The 17,717-nt window shown below is 42.5% G+C and overlaps 1 protein-coding gene across 5 annotated transcripts in view; it reads left to right on the top strand.

Moving 5' to 3' along the window:
• The window catches only part of EVL (Enah/Vasp-like), a 199,008-nt gene that overhangs the window by 159,915 nt on the left and 21,376 nt on the right, over window positions 1-17,717 (top strand). For all 5 annotated transcript variants that reach the window (XM_021007363.2, XM_021007360.2, XM_021007364.2 and 2 more), the window contains exons 4-5: window positions 6,751-6,814; window positions 14,852-14,913. In XM_021007363.2, the coding sequence (XP_020863022.1) occupies window positions 6,751-6,814; window positions 14,852-14,913 (126 nt within the window). The remainder of the gene's footprint in view (window positions 1-6,750; window positions 6,815-14,851; window positions 14,914-17,717) is intronic.

Genomic DNA, 17,717 nt, shown 5'->3' with positions numbered 1-17,717 from the left:
TACAGATAGCTCCCATTTTAAGTAAATCTAATATGTGATGATTAACATTTACAACAGAGATCAATTAGGGAATATTTCATTTAGTTGTCTTTTTTTTTCAAAAATTTTTTTGATTTACACAAACAAATTTTTATAGTGCATTTAAAGTATGAAATCTTACAAAAAACATTGTTATTCAAATAACATGGTGAATATTTGTATAAAATAATTACTATCTAATTTACATCATGCTGATGAACTCATTTGTAAATTTTACTCTTTGTACATAAAACTTGTTGTAGGCACAAAGTCCTCCATCTGCATCAAAACTTGGATAATTTATCTATGCAACAGGTGGAGGAATGGGCACCTCATCTTTTTCCTGAGAAGTACATTTCTCAGCTCTAGAACCTCCTTTTTTGACAACTCTCTCAAGCAACTCCTCACTGGTATTGGGCCCTTTGCGTGACCCACAACCTTTCTGTCTCTGTTCTTCCTTAGCTCACATTAGGAATTTTAAAGTTATTGAGTCCCAATAACATTTTGATATTAATAAAGCTTCCATAGGATGAAGTAGCTGTTTAATGGACTTTTCAATGGATAACTTGATGTCATCCATGTATATCAAGTGAGTGTTTTTGTATGATTCCCTGATTTGGAAACTATAGTCACTTCTACTCAGAAGTGATAATGATGCTTTTAAAATTAGCCAGAACCATAGCAGATTTAAACTATTTCCCTAAAAGGTGCTATATTACATGTCTGTTTCTTTTTTGGAGGCAATCAGGGTTAAGTGACTTGCCCAGGGTTACACAGCCAGTAAGTGTCTGAGGTCAGATTTGAACTCAAGCGCTCTTAACTCCAAGTATTGCGGAACAGAGTCAACAGCTTTATGGTTAAACAGTAAAAGTGGTATAAATGTCAGAGCACTTTCAGGTGGCTTGTCCAAAAATACTGAATCAGTGAGTTCCTGTTTACACCCCTGGGACTTTTGGGCACACTCGGTTTGTTCCTTAGCCAATATATTTTTTTAAGTGTTTATAGATTTTTTTTGAATGATGCAAGCTTTGACTGCTTTATATAAAATATATAAACATGTAATTGGCCTATATTGGGAGCAGTTACTGCTGTTCTCATCTTTTAGTAATAAATATGTGATATCTTCTGTTAAGAAAAATGAAACTAGGCATGCATCAGAGACAATATGAGCAAAGTGCTTTGCTAGTTCATTTCTGCGTCACTGTGAAACGTTTTAGCCAGTAGTTGTGGATTTCATCTGAACCTCCATTTTCTAGGTTTGTGAAGAAGCTAGATTTCCAGCCATGTCCGTCAACATCACCATTTTTTTCTTCATTATGTTAACAGTATATAGCTTTCTCTTTCACATTTGATCCAGTTATCCTTTTGGTTTTTGGACAGTTTTTTGACCATGTAGACAATCAGATATTTTCCACATGCTTCAGGCATTCTCTCTCTCTCTCATTCATTCTCTCTCTCTCTCATTCATTCTCTCTCTCTCTCTCTCTCTCTCTCATTCTCTCTCTCTCTCTCTCTCTCTCTCTCTCTCTCTCTCTCTCTCTCTCTCTCTCTCTCTCTCTCTTTGTCTGTCTGTATCTCTCCTAATGCCTTTGCTTCTCAAGCTTCTTTTGCCTAGTATTTATTGGGGGGTTTTTTGGTCTTTGGCCTGCTTTGACTCCTCGTGTCATCTTAACCTGTTTGACTTTCACTTTGAACTAAAGATATCAGGAATTTCTGATCTACTTTTGTTTTCTGGATTCCATTCCACCTGTTTCTTTTTAATTAAATGATAGGGTGTTCAGGTTTTTCCTGTATTTAACAGCTATCATAGTGATGTAATCTCCCGATATCTTCGTGTGAGGCATCAATAGTTTCTCAAACCACTTCTGCCGGGGTGGTATCTGATACCCATCCTTAGGAGTATTCCTAGATAGCTCTACCTTTCCTCCTGAGACTCTTACCATACACTCTCATAAACTGTTGTGTGCAGGTCCTAAAAAAATTTTTACACCCTCTGCCGAATACCATGCCCATTCATGGTAGTCAGAGTAGATACCAGCTTTTTAAAAAAATTATTCTGACTGGGTATAGTGGGTCTATTACTTGGATTTGTGCCATCAAGCTAAGAACAGGCTTTTCAAAATTCCAGTCTCCTTTCCAAAATTATTTGTGGCATCATCACTTTTTTTTTGCCATCTGTTTCATCATTAGGTAGTACTCCTAGAATTTGTATTGGGTAGATTTTCAAAACCTTCAAGTTCTTTAGATTTTCTCCTCTTCAACCATAAGTTACTCCTTATTTCTGCCTTTATTTCATCTAATCTAGGCTGAAGAATGAAATTACTTCTTACAATTGCCCTGAATTGATCTGCCATATATTGGTATGTAAGTTGAAGCCAAGGGGATGTCATTGACAAAAAGCAGGCTGAAGCTTCCATTTTTGCTAGGCTACAGGGCTGCCATTTAATAAAAGCATTCATAACATCAGGCTATTTCACACGTACTCATGGTTTGTCTCATTAGTAGTAAGTGCCTTCTGTGCTGAAGCATCTACAGCATGTGCAAGATTGGTATGTCCTCTTTGGGACCAAAACATAAAGGAGCACCACTAACTCCTCTGTCTTCCCCGTCCAGAACAATTCAGAATGGCCTGCAACCTTATGTTGCCACCATTTATTTCTTCGATTCCTAGAAGCAATGGCATCACACTGGCTAGGGTGCTAGCCTAATCAGTAGTCTCACCAGAGCCCAATCGACCAGCACTTCAGGGATCCAGCCAGGGATCCTTCCCAGCTACCATAGCAGGATGTACATGAGAGCATATCACCCTGGCTGGCATTCCCTTCCTTTGCCATTCCCTCCCTCCCCCATGACATAGACAATGGATTGAGCCTTGAGGAGATTGTTATGGTTAACTGTTATCACCTTCAGGTATTTGAAGGGCAATCAGATGGAAGAGGCATTAGATTTGATCCGCCTGGCCCAGAGGACACAATCAAGAGCAGCTGCAAAGGAACAATTTTTTGGTTCCATCTACTGACTCAGGGCATTTTCATTGACTGTCCTCCATGCCTAGAAGCCTCCCCCTCCTCATCTTTGTCTCCTGGCCTGCCTCCCTCCCTTCAAGTCTTAGCTAACATGGTAGCTTCTACAAGAAACCTTTCCCAGTCTTCATTAATCTTAGTGCCTTCTCTCTGAAATCATCTCCGACTTATTCTGACTATAGCTTCCTCACACATAGTTGTTTGCATGTGGTCTCTCCCATCAGATTGTGAGCTCCTGGAGAGCAGGGACTTATTTTTGCTTTTCTTTGCAAGTCCACGACTTACACAACACCTGGCACGTAGTAGGCACTTCATAAATGCTTGTTGACTTGACTTAACTTGATTTAATATAAAGAGAAATGTCCTAAAAAAAATCTCAGAGCCATCTGAAAGTAGAGTGATCTGTCCTGGGAGGTATTGGGTTCCCCATTACAATAGATATCCAAGTGAAGCCTGGATGACCACCTGCCAAGGACCAGGTCACTTAGATTCCTCTTCAGATGCTTTGTTGGACTAGATATCCTGTGAGGTCCTTTCCAACGTTAAGATTGTGTAATTCCATCTTCTGACCACATCACACCCCCTACTCTAGTTGAAACATTAAAATTTTAGTCAACCAGCTGTTAAAGATTTTGGTGTCCAAAGCCCTGAATAGGTTTGCATGTCCTGAATCATTGATTCAACTTTGTTTCTTTTTAACCAAATGGACTAAATCAATGGGTTACTTTGGCACTAGGGCTAGACATGCCCAAGCAGCTGGATGGTAAATGTGGAATGGGCCCATAAACGCCAGAGCTAAACCACCCTATCTGTACAGTCCAGATAAAAGTGTAAGACAGACGGGTTTAGAGGAGACAGTCTACACCCAGGACTCACCACATCTGGGTTCTGGTTTCAGCTCTGCCATTTAATTGCTGCATAAACAGCCCCAATTTCTTCTTCTGTCAGCTTACAGAGTTGGACCAGACAGTGCCTCTCAGCGCTGACATTCTGTGATTAAGTCAAACAGAAAAATGTACTTGAACTAGAATCACTGAATTTGAGAGTTAGAGGAACTTCAACAATTTTAGAGTCTAGCCCACACCCCAAGGAATCCCAACAATACCATGCCTGACCCATGGCCATCCGGCCTGAGCTCGAAGCCCTCCCATGAGGGGGAACCCACCTCCTCCCAAGGCTACCCATTCCACTTTGGGACAGCTTGAATTGTTAGGAAGCTTTTCCAGACATTAAGCCTACATTTGCCTCTTTATGGTTTCTGTCTATTAATCCTGGTTCTGCTTTCTAGGGCCATATCAAACACATCTACTGCCTCTTCCACAGAGCAGCCCTTTAAATCTTATAAAGACATATGTAGTGTTTCCCCTGAATCATCTCTTCCCAGATCTTTCATCTGATCCTCATATGACATGGACTGGAGACTCTTCACCACAGTCCTGGTCATTCTCCTCTAGACACTCTCCGGGTGCCTTCTCAAACTCTAGTACCCAGAATTGAACATGGTACTCCAGATATGGTCTAATTAGGCCAAAATACAGAAGAACTATCACTTTCTTATTCTTGGAAGCTCTGCCTCTCATTGCAGCCCAAGATTACATTAGCTATATTGAGTCATTAGTCAGAAGTTCTAGGTTTAAATCCTGACATAGTTATTTATTATCTTAGCATTCACCAGGCCTAGAGTCAGGAAGACTCATCTTCCTGAGTTCAAATCCAGCCTCAGACACTTACTAGCTGTGTGACCCTGAGCAAGTCATTAAACCTGTTTGCCTCAGTTTCTTTATCTGTAAAATGAGCTGGAGAAGGAAATAGCAAACCACTGCAGTATTTTTGACAAGAAAACTGCAATTCAGGTCACAAAGAGTCAGACTCAACTGAAAATGATAATTACTAGGCAAGTTACTTTTCTGGGCCTTATTTTTCTCCTCTATTAAATGGGAATAATAAACCCTGTCTCTTTCCCCAAGATGTTGAGAAAAATCTAGTGAGAAAAAGTCGTGAAAGTGTTTTTAAAAATGTAGAGTGCCAGCAGTTGATTCACCCCAGCTCTTAGACCACAAAGTTCATAGTCTTTATCAAGGGCCCAGACCTACTATAGATGGTAGACTGAGAGATTATAGTTACCTTAAAGTTGTATTAATTCGGCAAACAACATTTCCTAATGTTCTCATAGGTTACCACTTACCAAATACTTTAAAAAAGGCCTGTCCCAACTCAGAACAAGTAGGAAAAAAGGGAAGTTTAAACTGAAAGAAAACAAACGTGACCCCATTACATATAGTAGTAATGGTGGAGCTTCCTGTGTGCACGTAGCCAGTCAACAAGCACTTATTAAGTACCAACTACATACCAGACACTAGGCTAAGTACTGGGGATATAAAGAAAGGCAAAAGACAATCCCTGCTCTCAAGCACTTCAGAGTCTAATGGGAGACAATATACAATTGTGTACAAACTAGATAGATAGATAGATAGATAGATAGATAGATAGATAGATAGATAGATAGATAGATAGATGATAGAGAGAGAGAGAGAGAGAGAGAGAGAGAGAGAGAGAGAGAGAGAGAGAGAGAGATACATATATGAATTGGAAATAATCTCAGAAGGAAAGCATTAGCCTTAAGGGTGATTAGGTGGACTCCTTGTAGAAAGTGGCATTTTAGCTAGATTTGAAGGAAGCTGGGGAAGCCAGGAGCTTGAGATGAGAAGGGAGAGCATTCCATGCATGGAGGAAATGTTGGGAGTCAGAAGATGAAGCATTTTGTTTGAGAACAGCAAAGAGGTCAATATTACTGGATCGTGGGGCCGGGGGCGGGGCGGAGGGCAGGTAGGTAAGGTGTATGATGATTGAAGAGGTAGGAGGGGTCCAAATTCTGAATGACTTTGAATTCCAAGCAGAGAACTTTATAGATGATCCTAGAGATGATAGGGAGCCACTGGAATTTATTGAGTAGTGGGGTGACATGGTCAGACCTGTGCTTTAAAAAGATCCATTTGACAGTTGAGTGGAGGATGAACTGCACAGGAATGTGGGGGAGGTTTCACCTCTCTTTCCTTGAGCCCAGGCCACTTGGCTCACACCCTGCCACTAATATTTCTCTGTGACTTTAGATGGGTCACTTCCCTCTTCTGGTCCTTAACCTCTTCATCTATAAAATGAACTACCAGACAATATCTAAAATTGCTTCTAGCTCAAACATTCTATGGTTCCCTGAGCCTAAAATCCCTTCAAGCTCTATCATTCTATGGTTCTAGGATTGTAAAGACCTTTCTAGCTCTGATATTCCATGCTGTGTGGTTCTAAAGTTGTTTCTGACATTCCTCGGTTCTAGGAATCCACATTTTCTTCCAACTCTGGCGTGCTGACACCAGGATTCTAAGGTCCCTCCGAACTCTGGAAGTATATGATTCTAAGATCCCTTCTAGCTCTGACCTTCTCTGGTTCTCAGGTCACCGTGAGATAACCTCCTGCCACAGGATCTTCCATGGACCTCTTGGCTGGCTTTAGGACAGAAGTTGATTAGAGCATGGTAGCCTCTGTGGGACCTCTCAGGAAACATGCTCTGTGAAAGAGCACACCGGGTGTTTCTCTGATGAAGGGCTGTGGATGTTTCCAAGTCCCGGAGCACCCAAGTGTGAGTACCTTGGCACTCCAAAGCTTGGCCTTCACTTTGCTAATTCTTGAACTCTTCTGCTTCTCTCCCCAACAGGCCCCCCCTCTCAGCGCCAGGTGCAGAATGGCCCTTCTCCTGATGAGATGGAAGTCCAGAGAAGGTAACTTGCTCTACTGTGCCCGGATTAGCTGGCCCAATGACCTGATAAGCAATCACTCTAGCACTGGGGCAGCTGTGCCTGATTGATGTCAACAAGGGCCAGCTGGAAGTGATGGGGTGACAGATGGGGAGTCAGGAGTCGTTGTTCAGTCATATCTGACTCTTCATGACCCCATTTCGGGTTTTCTTGATAGAGATACTGGAGTGGTTTGCCAGTTCACTTTACATATGAGAAAACTGAGGCAAACAGGGTTAAGTGACTCATCCAGAGTCATACAGCTAGTAAGTGACTGAGGCCAGATTTGAATTCAGGTCTTCCTGACTCCAGGTCCGGTGTTCTATCCACTGCACTATCTGGCTGCCCCTAATTCCCAGCTCTACACCGCCCCCCTCCCCAGTACCTTACCTTCTTCATCTTATAAAAGATAATATAATGTAGTAGGGGTCATTTTCTTTGGTGATAGTTTTAATTGGTTTTGAACTAGACTGAAGGTTTTATTAGTATAAAGAACTCCTGATGAGTAAACACCTTCTACCAATGAAATTCAGCACCTGTTCTGTAACCTACAAGAGAATTACCTCAGACATTGAATGGATAAGTGACTTGCCCAACGTCACACAAACAATATGTGTCAGACGTAGAACTCCCCTTGCTCTAACTTTAATCTCTAGGCTGGGAAACCTAATGAATAGTCTTCCTGTTTCTGAGGCTGGCTCTCTATCTAATACACCAGGATTTTTCAAACTGTACTGCCAGGAACCCCAAAACACTTAAGTCTGTTTGTTATAAACGAACCTTGGGTTGTTTGTGTGCAACTAAGTGGCTCAGTGGATAGAGTACCAGGCCTGGAGTCAGGAAGACTTGAATTCAAATCCAGCCTCAGACACCTACTAGTTGTGTGACTATGGGTAAGTCACTTAACTTCTGTTTGCCTTAATCCACTGGAGAAGTAAATGGCAAACCACTCCAGTTCGAGGGATTCCAACACAACTGGACAACAAGGTCGTTTGTTAACATGCATAAAAAATAACAGCTTTAGGGTTCTTGTTTAAATTGCAGGAAATGTTTGAGAACCCCTTCACTATACTCCACTGCCTCTAATTGTGTTTGGAGATTCAGATGCAATAGAATCAGCAGAATGTAGTGGAAAGAACACTGGGAGAGGGGTCAGAAGGTCTGAGTTCCACTCTGGTAGACTAGGCTGCAACTAATTTGCTGTATGACCTCAAGCAAGGTATTTCACCCCCTTAGCCTCAGTTTCTTCCTGTGTAAAATGGGGCATTCAATTAGGTGCTAAGGGCCCTTCCCAGTTCTAATGTTCTGTCATTGACTTTCTGTCAGGACTTGCTATTAGTACTGATAGTAACTCGAATTTCTATTGATCTTTGGAAAGCACTTTCCTCACACCACCCTATATTCCCATCTCACAGGGAGAGGAACTGAGGCTATGAGAGATGAACAGTGTCTTGTCCTTGACACAACTTATAAGTATCTATGATTCATAACCTAGTCTCCTGACATCAAGTCCCACATTATCTCATGCCTTACTACTTTTATTAGAAGGCAGAGATAGAGCCTTTTTCTTTCATTCTTATATCTCCTTGCCTTCAACTTAAGAAAACATTTAATAAATGTTTGTTGAATAAATGGATGTATGAAGGAATGTATGAATAAAGTTATGGTTCTGGAGTATGAACAACTAGCTGCAAAGGGGGAAAAAAACCCAGATTATATCTATCTAAATCTATGTAACATTTAGCTAAACATAGGTTAATTAGAGCTGATTATAACAAGAATTCTTTATGGTTATGAGTGCTTTCAGGAGACCTAAGTTCTGGCCATGGATTCTCCACTAGCAGTCTACGAAACCTTGAGTAAAGTCACTTAACCTTTCTGTGCCTCAGTTTCCCATCTTAGCTGCATCACAGAACTGATATGAGGCCCTGGCTTTATACAAGTTCTAGCTATCACCATTATCACTCTGATTATTAGACTATTCACCCAAGTTTCCCAACCTAGAGGAGAAGTTATCTGTAGGTTTTCAAAGTGAGAGGAGTGGGTTCCCTCCCCTCAGCACCGGAAGATGGAAGCTTTTCATACATACAAAACAGGCCTAAAGACTATTTGTCACATCCTCCACCAAGCCTGATGCTGACTGGGTTATTTTGTTATCCAAATGAACACACACAATAATGCTGTGAAGTAGGAGTGCCAAAATTAACCAATCCTTTTGATGTTTTATATAAGCTCTGCCTCCCTTTCCAAACAGCCACAAGCTAAGAATGCACTTAGGAGTTATATTCTTGAGATCAAAAAGGAAATGTTTGGAGAGGGGGGGAAAACACTCTACCCTTGGAGTCGCCCTGTCTCTGCCACTGACCTGTCATAATCAAAACCGAATGTCTCTTATGAAGAATTTGTTGCTGTTGTTGTTGAGTTATTTTTCAGTCGTGTCCAACTCTTCATGACCCCTTTTGGAGTTTTCTTGGCAAGGATAATGGAGCAACCGCTCCATTTTCTCTTCCAGCTCCTTTTATAGATGAGGAAACTGAGGCAAACAAGGTTAAGTGACTTGCTCAAGGTCACACAGCTAGTAAACATCTGAGGCCACATTTGAACTCAGGTCCTCCTGACTCCTGAGCCAGTGCTCTATTCATTGTGCCATCTAGCTGCCCTTCTTATGAGGAATGTGGCCCTCTATTGTGAAGAAAGCCAGTTCCAAGCTATGGCAGTAAGGATAATCATGGAACCATAGACTCTTAAGGATTGAGAGAGGAGGGGCAGCTAGGTGGCGCAGTGGATAGAGCACTGGCCCTGGATTCAGGAGGACTTGAGTTCAAATCCAGACTCTGACAGATAGCACTTACTAGCTGTGTGACCCTGGGCAAGTCACTTAACCCCATTGCCTAGCAAAAACAAAACAAAACAAAAAAAAGAATTGAGAGAGGAGCAGCTAGGTGGCTTAGTGGATGGAGCACTGGCCCTGGAGTCAGGAGGACCTGAGCTCAAACTGGACCTCAGACACTTAGTAGCTGTGTGACTCTGAGCAAGTCACTTAAGAAACTCTAGAGACAACATAAAGGGAAGCTGGAAAGTGGGGGGAAGTGGGTCTATTTGGAAGGAAGTAACATGGAAACCTAGTTCTGGGCAAGATAAGGCAAAAGGTTACCCCAGGACCCAGTGTCCCAAGGAGAGAGTCCACCCCTCCCCCCATCAGAATTAGGGGATAGGGATGAAGGCTGGAGTGTGGGTAGCATGACATGGAGAGGACCAGTCCTACCCCTCCCAATGAAGAAATCTCCTCTACAGTATCCCCGATAAGTCATTTTATAGTCTTTGAATACCTCCTGTAACAGGGTGCTCACTCCCTATCAAGGCATACTGTTCCATTCTTGAACCTCTCTGATTGTTAGGAATATCTTACTTCTCCAGGGGCTCTGGGTTATAGTCCTGACTGCCACTGACTATGTAAGCTTGGACAACTTTATTCAATCTCTGAGTCCTGATTTCTTCCTCCGGACAATGATGGAATTGGGCTAGATGATCTCAGAGGTCTCATCCCGACCTCAGAATGTTAGAACATATGGACCTCAGACACCTTGATCTACTCTGACCCTCTCATTTTACAGATGAGGACACTAAGGCCCAAAGATGCCAAGTGATCCAGTCTCACAAATTGATGACTTCCGTGTGACTTCATCCTTATAGGTCTGTGTACCTACCTACATAGTAACTCCCTGCACGATGCAGGTCTGAATCATTTTGCAAATGAGGAAACTGAGTTCTTAAGTGACTCACTTTGAGCTCACAGAGCTAGTGAGTAGCAAAGCCAGAATTCAGACCCAGGGCTCTTTCTCCTACACCAAACTCCCTCTAGAACTCATCAGAATAATTTAATTCTGGAGGTGATGACTAGATTTCACTGCCAGAGACCCAGGTCCCTTCACATTCATTAAGCACACCAGCTGCGTTTCTGATTCGGGCTCTGTTTTTGCTCTTTGGTGAATTTTGATTTCAATCAAGTGTTAGACCAAAAAAGTCCGGCCAGCAAGGGTCTTCCTGGGGAATTTGTGGCCTGTTCCTGTGGCTGAGGAGCCCTCTAATGGGTATTCTCTAAATGCCAGGGCTTATAAAGCAAGGGGAAACCAGGAAAATTCTCAACTGATGACCCTCCTCTCCCACGGACCCCATTGTTGAGAATAATGAAAAGTTAATGTTGGCAGAGCTTAGAGATATCTATCTAGTCCAGTTCCCTTGGCTTACAGATGAGGAAACTGAGATCCAAAAAAGGAGGAAATGTGACTTGGCCAGGGTCACATAGCTAGCAAATAGTAGAGCCAAGATTGGAACTCAGAACCCTTGCTACCAATTCGGGTGCCCTTCCCTCTACATTTTTGGTGTGGCTCTTCTGGGATTTCATCAGTGGGAATTCCCCAGGTAGTAACTCCCTTACACAAATGAAGACTTACAACTCTCTGTAACTCTTACCTAGTCTTAGGGAGTAGCCTGGAATGTGAAAAGTTAAGAGGACCAAGGAGGGCCAGGCCTAACTCACAAGGACAAGTAAAGAACCAGCTGGAGAGGCAGGGACAGCAGTTGAGGCAGGGCCAGATAAGAGGGCACGTATAGTGAGGGGGCAGGCATAAAGGGGCAGATCATTTCTTCTCTCCAACGTCTTCTTCCTCCAACATGTAGTCACATAGCTAGTATGTGACTGAGGGTGGCCTTGAACCTAGGTGTTGCTAACTCAGACACTAGCCTACCACTCTGCCTCTCTTCCACCACAAAGGGCAACCCTTCGGGCAGCTAGGTGGCACAGTGCATAGAGTGCCAGACCTGAAGTCAGGAAGATCTGAGTTCAAATCTGGCCTCAGACACTTACTAGCTGTGTGACCCTGGGCAAGAAAGTTGACCTCTATATGCCTCAATTCCTCATCTGTAAAATGGGGACATACTGGAGAAGGGAATGGCAAACCACTGTAGTATCTTTGCCAAGAATGTCCATGGGGTCCACATTGAGTTAGATAGAACTGAACAGGGGGACCTTTCATTTCTCACAGATGAGGAAACCAAGGCTCAGAGAGGTCAAGGGGTCCCCCCCCAGGATCACACAGGGAGTCAGTGACATAGCTAGGATTTGAACCAAGATCCCAAGTCCAATACTCTTTCTGCCATACCATACACATTGTTCCAGTTTAATCACAGAATATCAGAGCTAAGAGAGACCTTGGAAATCATCAGGTCCAACTCTTTTGTTTTATACAAAGGAGGAAACTGAGGCCCACAGACAGGGACCAAGTGATTTTTTTTTACAGCCATACAGAGTATTAGTGACATAGATGAGACAACTTCATTAACTTGTGTTGGACCAAGATATAGTAGGAAAAACAGCAGAGCCCAAGTCAGGATAGCTGGGGCCTTTGGCTTGGCCATGACCTCAGCCAGGTCACTTCATCTCTCTTGGGACTTAGTTTCCTCCTCTGCAAAGTGAAGGGATTGGACTAGATGACCTCTAAGGTCTTTCTAGATCCAATATCCTAGGTTTTAAAATTCTAGATTCTAGGTTCTAAAATTTTTTTCACTTAAATATGTATTTTTATTTGTAACAAACAAGTATTAAACTGTAAAGTATTTTTGTACAAATTTAATACTTGAATAGCATGATATTTATTGTCTATGTACGGTTTTTGGGAGCTCAGAATTGTTGCAAATTTGTATTAAAAAAATTATACAGTACACAGTGGAATAAACAGTAATTTAAAAAAGACAGAGTAAGGCTCCTTCCAATTCTGACACTGTGTTCTATGAGTTGTCTATGCTACTTCACACCTTCCTCCCCAAGGTGATGTCTTACTCAAAGTCACGTACGTAACAAGTACTGGAATTGAGTAACTGAGTCATTCAGGAACTTAAAAATTATTGCTTATAAATTAACAGCACCATAATGGAATCCTTGTCCAGTGATTCATCATGGCATGCAGCTGACCCTGGGCTCTCTGAGGCTATGCCTGGGAGAGGCAAAGCCCTGGAAAGTCCTACCAAATTGGAAGGACTTCCAATAGAGGCCTGGTGACAGGCTGCTTGCCAGCTGTCAGAGAAGAAAGGGAGTTCACCCCTAGAATGATGGCTTCTAGGTGACAAGTTTTTTTTTTTAGCCAAAGCCATTCATAAAGACTGTCTATGAAGGTTCAGTGGAAAGGAAGCATCTACATCTCATCTAGGCCACCCCTCATTTGTATATAGGAGGGAAACTAGGCTTAGGGAGGCCAAGTCACTTGTTCAAGGTCACCTCAGGAGTTAGTGGCAGAAGTGAGACTAGTATTTCATTAGCCACAGAGAAGAGGAAAAAACTACGGAGCAGGAGTCTTCATTTTTTCGCCTTTTTAAGATGAGAGTTAATGGTGATGATGATGATGATGATGATGATAGCTAGAAATTATATAGCATTTAAGGTTTGAAAAGTGCTGTATGGGTATTACTTCATTTGATGTTCACAACAACCCCAGCAGGATGGTGCTATGATAATCCTCATTTTACAGATGAGGAAAATGAGGCAGATAGAGGTTAAGTGACTCACCCAGGGTCATATAGCTAGTAAGTATCTGTGTCCAGATTTGAACTCAGGTCTTCCTGGACCCAAGTCCAACATTGTACTCACTGATCCACCTCATTGCCTAGAGAGTTGGACTGGGGTCTTTTGAAGTATTGAATAGTATCACTTTATGTTCTAGTAATGTTTGATAAATTACCTAGCCCTTTCACATTTATCATCTCATTTGATCAGTCCCAGAAGGAGGGACAAATCCCCATTTGGTAAATAAGGAAATTTAAGATCCAGAGAAATGAAATTTCTTGCTCAAGTTTACACAGCTAGTAAGTGGTAGAGCTAGCATTCAAACCAAGGGTTGGTGGCCCCCGCTAGTATTTTCCCCCACTATAGTAAACTACTTGAGAGACACTGGCATAATGGATAGGGCACTGGCCTCAGAGTCAAGAGGACCTGGATTCAAGTCCTGCCACTGACAAATACTGGCTGTGCCACTTTGAGTAAGTCATTTAACCTCTCAATGTCCTTGGGAAGATCTCTAACTGCAGGACGGTTCCTCACCAGGAATTTCCCACATCAGTGAAATCAAGGATCCAAACCTCTTCCCTCACAATGTTTTTTAAAAAATCATGCTGTCTTTTGAAAAGTGAAATAGGTGGGGAACCTTGCTGCTCCAAGGCCACATGTGGCCCTCTAAGTCCTCAAGTGCGGTCCTTTGGCTGAATCCAAATTTCACAGAAAAAAAAATCCTTAATAAAAGGATTTTAATAATAAATAATTATTTTATTATTAAATATTAAAATAAAATTTTAATAATAAAAGGCCACATGTCCCACTCCAGAAATAGATTCTTAGAATTCATGTTCTCAGGGCGGCTAGGTAGCTCAGTGGCCTTGGAGTCAGGAGAACCTGAGTTCAAATCTGACCTCAAACACTTGACAGTAGCTGTGTGACCATTGACAAGTCACTTAACCCCAATTGCCTCATCAAAAAGCAAAAAAAAAAAATTCGTGTTCTCCTTTGTGGGCTTTGGTGTTGTCAAGGACCCTAGAAATCATCTAGTACTAGTTCAACACCCTCCTTTTAGATATAAAAGGGGGAAAAGATCTAGAGATTTGAAATAATCTCCTTTGTCCAAGGCCACATTGGTCAGAAGGGGCAGAGCTGGGATTAACACTCAGGTCTTCTGGCTCCAAATCCCATGCTTTTTCCACCAAGCTAGCCCCTCCTGCCCTATATTCACACCGTGCTCTTGAGTGTGTGCCCACGGGAACATAAAAATAAATATGATGATGCTATGAATGCAGTGGTAGAGAGGTAATGGGTTGCATCACCTTTCAGTAAGGAGATTTGTTCTGTGAAGTTTGGATTCAGTCAAAGGGCCGCACTTGAGGACCTAGAGGGCCCATGTGGCCTCGAGGCTGCAGGTCCCTGACCCTTGGGCTAGGGCAGGGAAAGGACACAAACCTGAACTGCTCTCTTTCTTTCAGGCAAGTGATGGAACAGCAGCAACAGCGACAAGAGTCCTTGGAGAGAAGAACCTCAACTCCAGGTGAGGAAGGGCTGGGGTTATGGAGATGCCATCCATCGATACTTTGCCCTGGCCTCTCTCCTCTCTCTGGGGCTTCGTTTTATAGTGAAAGAAAGACAGGTGCTGTTGTAGAAAGTGCAGGATTTGGAGTCAGTGGGCCTAGGTTCAAATATTGGCCCTGCTGCTCCCCACCTCTAAGCCTCAGTCTTCTCATCTGCAGTGTATGATCTCTGAGGTCCCGTGCAGGTCTGCAAGTCTATGATCTCAGCATGGCCTCCTTGTGAAGAAACTGGTATGGGTTTTTCCAAAGTTTAGAGGGAGGCAGATAGGATGAAACCTGGATGGGTCAGTCGAGTCCCTCCATACTGACCTTTAGAGATCATTAAAAAGGGAAGGCTCACTTCAGATGACACCTCCTACAAGAAGCTCTCTCAGATTGCCCCTGACCACAGACACACCTCCCTTCTCTGAGCTCCTCAGGCACACAGCATCTTATCCGTACACCCGGCACTTAACGTAGGCCTCATGATATTGTTCCTTGTCTGCACTGTAGACCCTATGCAGAAGTTTCCAAACCTATTTGGTCTACTGCTCCCTTTTCAAAAAAAAAAAAAACTTACTCAGCACCCCCTAGAAATCTACTTTCTTTAACCTCAAGGGGTTTTTTTTGAAATTTGAGTCATTTCAAATGATGCATCTTAAACTTCCTAATTTATTGTGAATTTGTGGGGTTTTTTCCCTGCATTGAAATCTTGATGACACAATATTGCTTCGTGTACTATACTCTATTGTATCGTAAACATAAAGCGTATATTCCTGCACGCTCATCTGCCAGCTTGTTAAGACATGTTAGCAGACTTGACCACTGATAGGTTATAACTTGCATTTTGTGAGTTTATTTGGAAAATAAGGTAATCGCTATAACTTTAACTCTGTTACACAACAGATGAAACAGGTAGGAACAATTTTTCTCATCTTCAGCTACCTTAAATTTTATCTTATCTTCTTCTCTTTCCTTATGCTTCCACTGCCCCACTATTTTTTATTCAATGCCCCCCCAATCGCACCCTAGGCTACTACCGCCCCCTGGATCATTCCAACGCCTCCCAGAGAGTGGTATCGCCCAAACTCAGAGCTGTGCTGAGGCTACAGTGTCAATCAAGTACATATAGTAGCCCCTCAACTAGAATATAAGCTACTTAAAGGCAAGGACCCACGTCTCCACTCTATCTTAGACCAAGCTCTCATCGCCTCTTGTTGGCCTCTTGCAATAGCCTCCTCACCAGCTTCTCTTCCTGCAGTTTCTCCGTTCTCCAATCCATTCTGCATATGTTGCCTGTTATCTTCTTAAAATATAGGTCTGTTTATGTCACTCCCTTGCTCAAAAACATTCAATGGCTCCCTCTTACATGAAAAATAAAGCCCATGCTACTTACACTTGCATTGAAAGCCTGTCATGATCCGACTCCAACCTCCTGCCTTTGCTGCTTTATGGCCCTCTGACTCTCCTTTGCATATGCTTCTATCCTGGGGGATTCAAGGTATCCAGATTGCGTCCTGGGCTTTCCAGTTTCTGCTCCTTTGCTCCTGTTGGGCCCTATGCATAGAATTCCCTTCCCCTGTTGAACTGGTCTTATGAAATCCAAACATCCTTTAATACCAAGCTCAAATGCCACCTCCTCCACGAGGTTGCTCCATGATCTGATCTTTCGCAAGAATTAATTAATCAACAAACATTTATTAAACATGTGCCTATAGGCACTTTACTAGGTCATAGCAAGATGAAAATCAAAGGGTCCATGGCCTCTATATCCCTCCTTTGGAAAGTTTCCCAGTACTTCTCCCTTGAAACATAGTAATTTGTATAGAAGTCTTGCTTCCCTTTCTCTTTCCCCTTACTGGAATGTGAGCCTCCTAAGGTCAAACACTGTGTCTTATTCATTGATGCCATCACAGGGTACTATGTCATAGTAGGTGTTCAGAAAATGTTTATTGATGAAGAGAGAGACATATCATGAACTTATGAAGGCCTCTCTTTCATTACCCTTTGAGGAGAATGGGCAACAAGGAAGAAACAGGGAAATTGGATGCGACTCAGGCATCTAGCCACAGGAGTTTATTAAGCAGAGAGGGGGCTGGAGAGATATAGTTGAATCGGGACCTGAACTTTAGTAAAATTACTTTGGTGGCTGAAAGGGGGATGGATTGGAATGGGCAAGTCAATTTCCTTCTCTGGGCCTGAGGGTCTTCATTCATGATGGGTTAGGACTATGTGTTCTCCAGCAACAGATTTTTGGTCCTTTACACTCTTTGAAATTATTAAGAACTCCTTAAAAGAGCTTTTGTTTATTTGGCTTAAATCTATTGTATTCACCATATTTGAAATTAAAATATCTTAATATTATTATGAAAAATAATTTTGTCCTTATGGACTACCTTGAAAGGGTCTTGGTGACCCCCAGAGGTCCCCAGACCATGCTTTGAGAATTGCTCTTCTACAGGGTCCCACTTTCTTGCATTTTATATTCCTGAGGCCTAGTGACTTTGTGGTTAACACAGAAGCCTCGATGACTGAAGGTTCAGTAGGAAATTTGTCTTCAATAGCAAGGCCCCAGTGACCGACTTCCCTGGAGAAAAAAGTGAGAGGAAATCAAATGCAGTCAACTCTTGGTCATGCAAGGGAACTGGTCAGTTGAATGTCCAGACTATTGAAATGTTCTTAACTGAGAGTGACCACATATGCATTCCACGTGAGGGCAATTTGATGTGAGAGAAAGAGCTGTGGACTTGAAGATAGAAAGACCCAAGTTTGAATCCTAGCTCTA

This window comes from Phascolarctos cinereus, unplaced genomic scaffold, assembly GCF_003287225.1.
Source record: "Phascolarctos cinereus isolate Bilbo 61053 unplaced genomic scaffold, phaCin_HiC Scaffold_2;HRSCAF=192, whole genome shotgun sequence".
Classification (NCBI taxonomy): Eukaryota; Metazoa; Chordata; class Mammalia; order Diprotodontia; family Phascolarctidae; genus Phascolarctos; species Phascolarctos cinereus.
The sequence above is the reverse complement of the archived record's forward strand: the minus strand, read 5'-3'. Positions and strand labels throughout refer to the sequence as shown.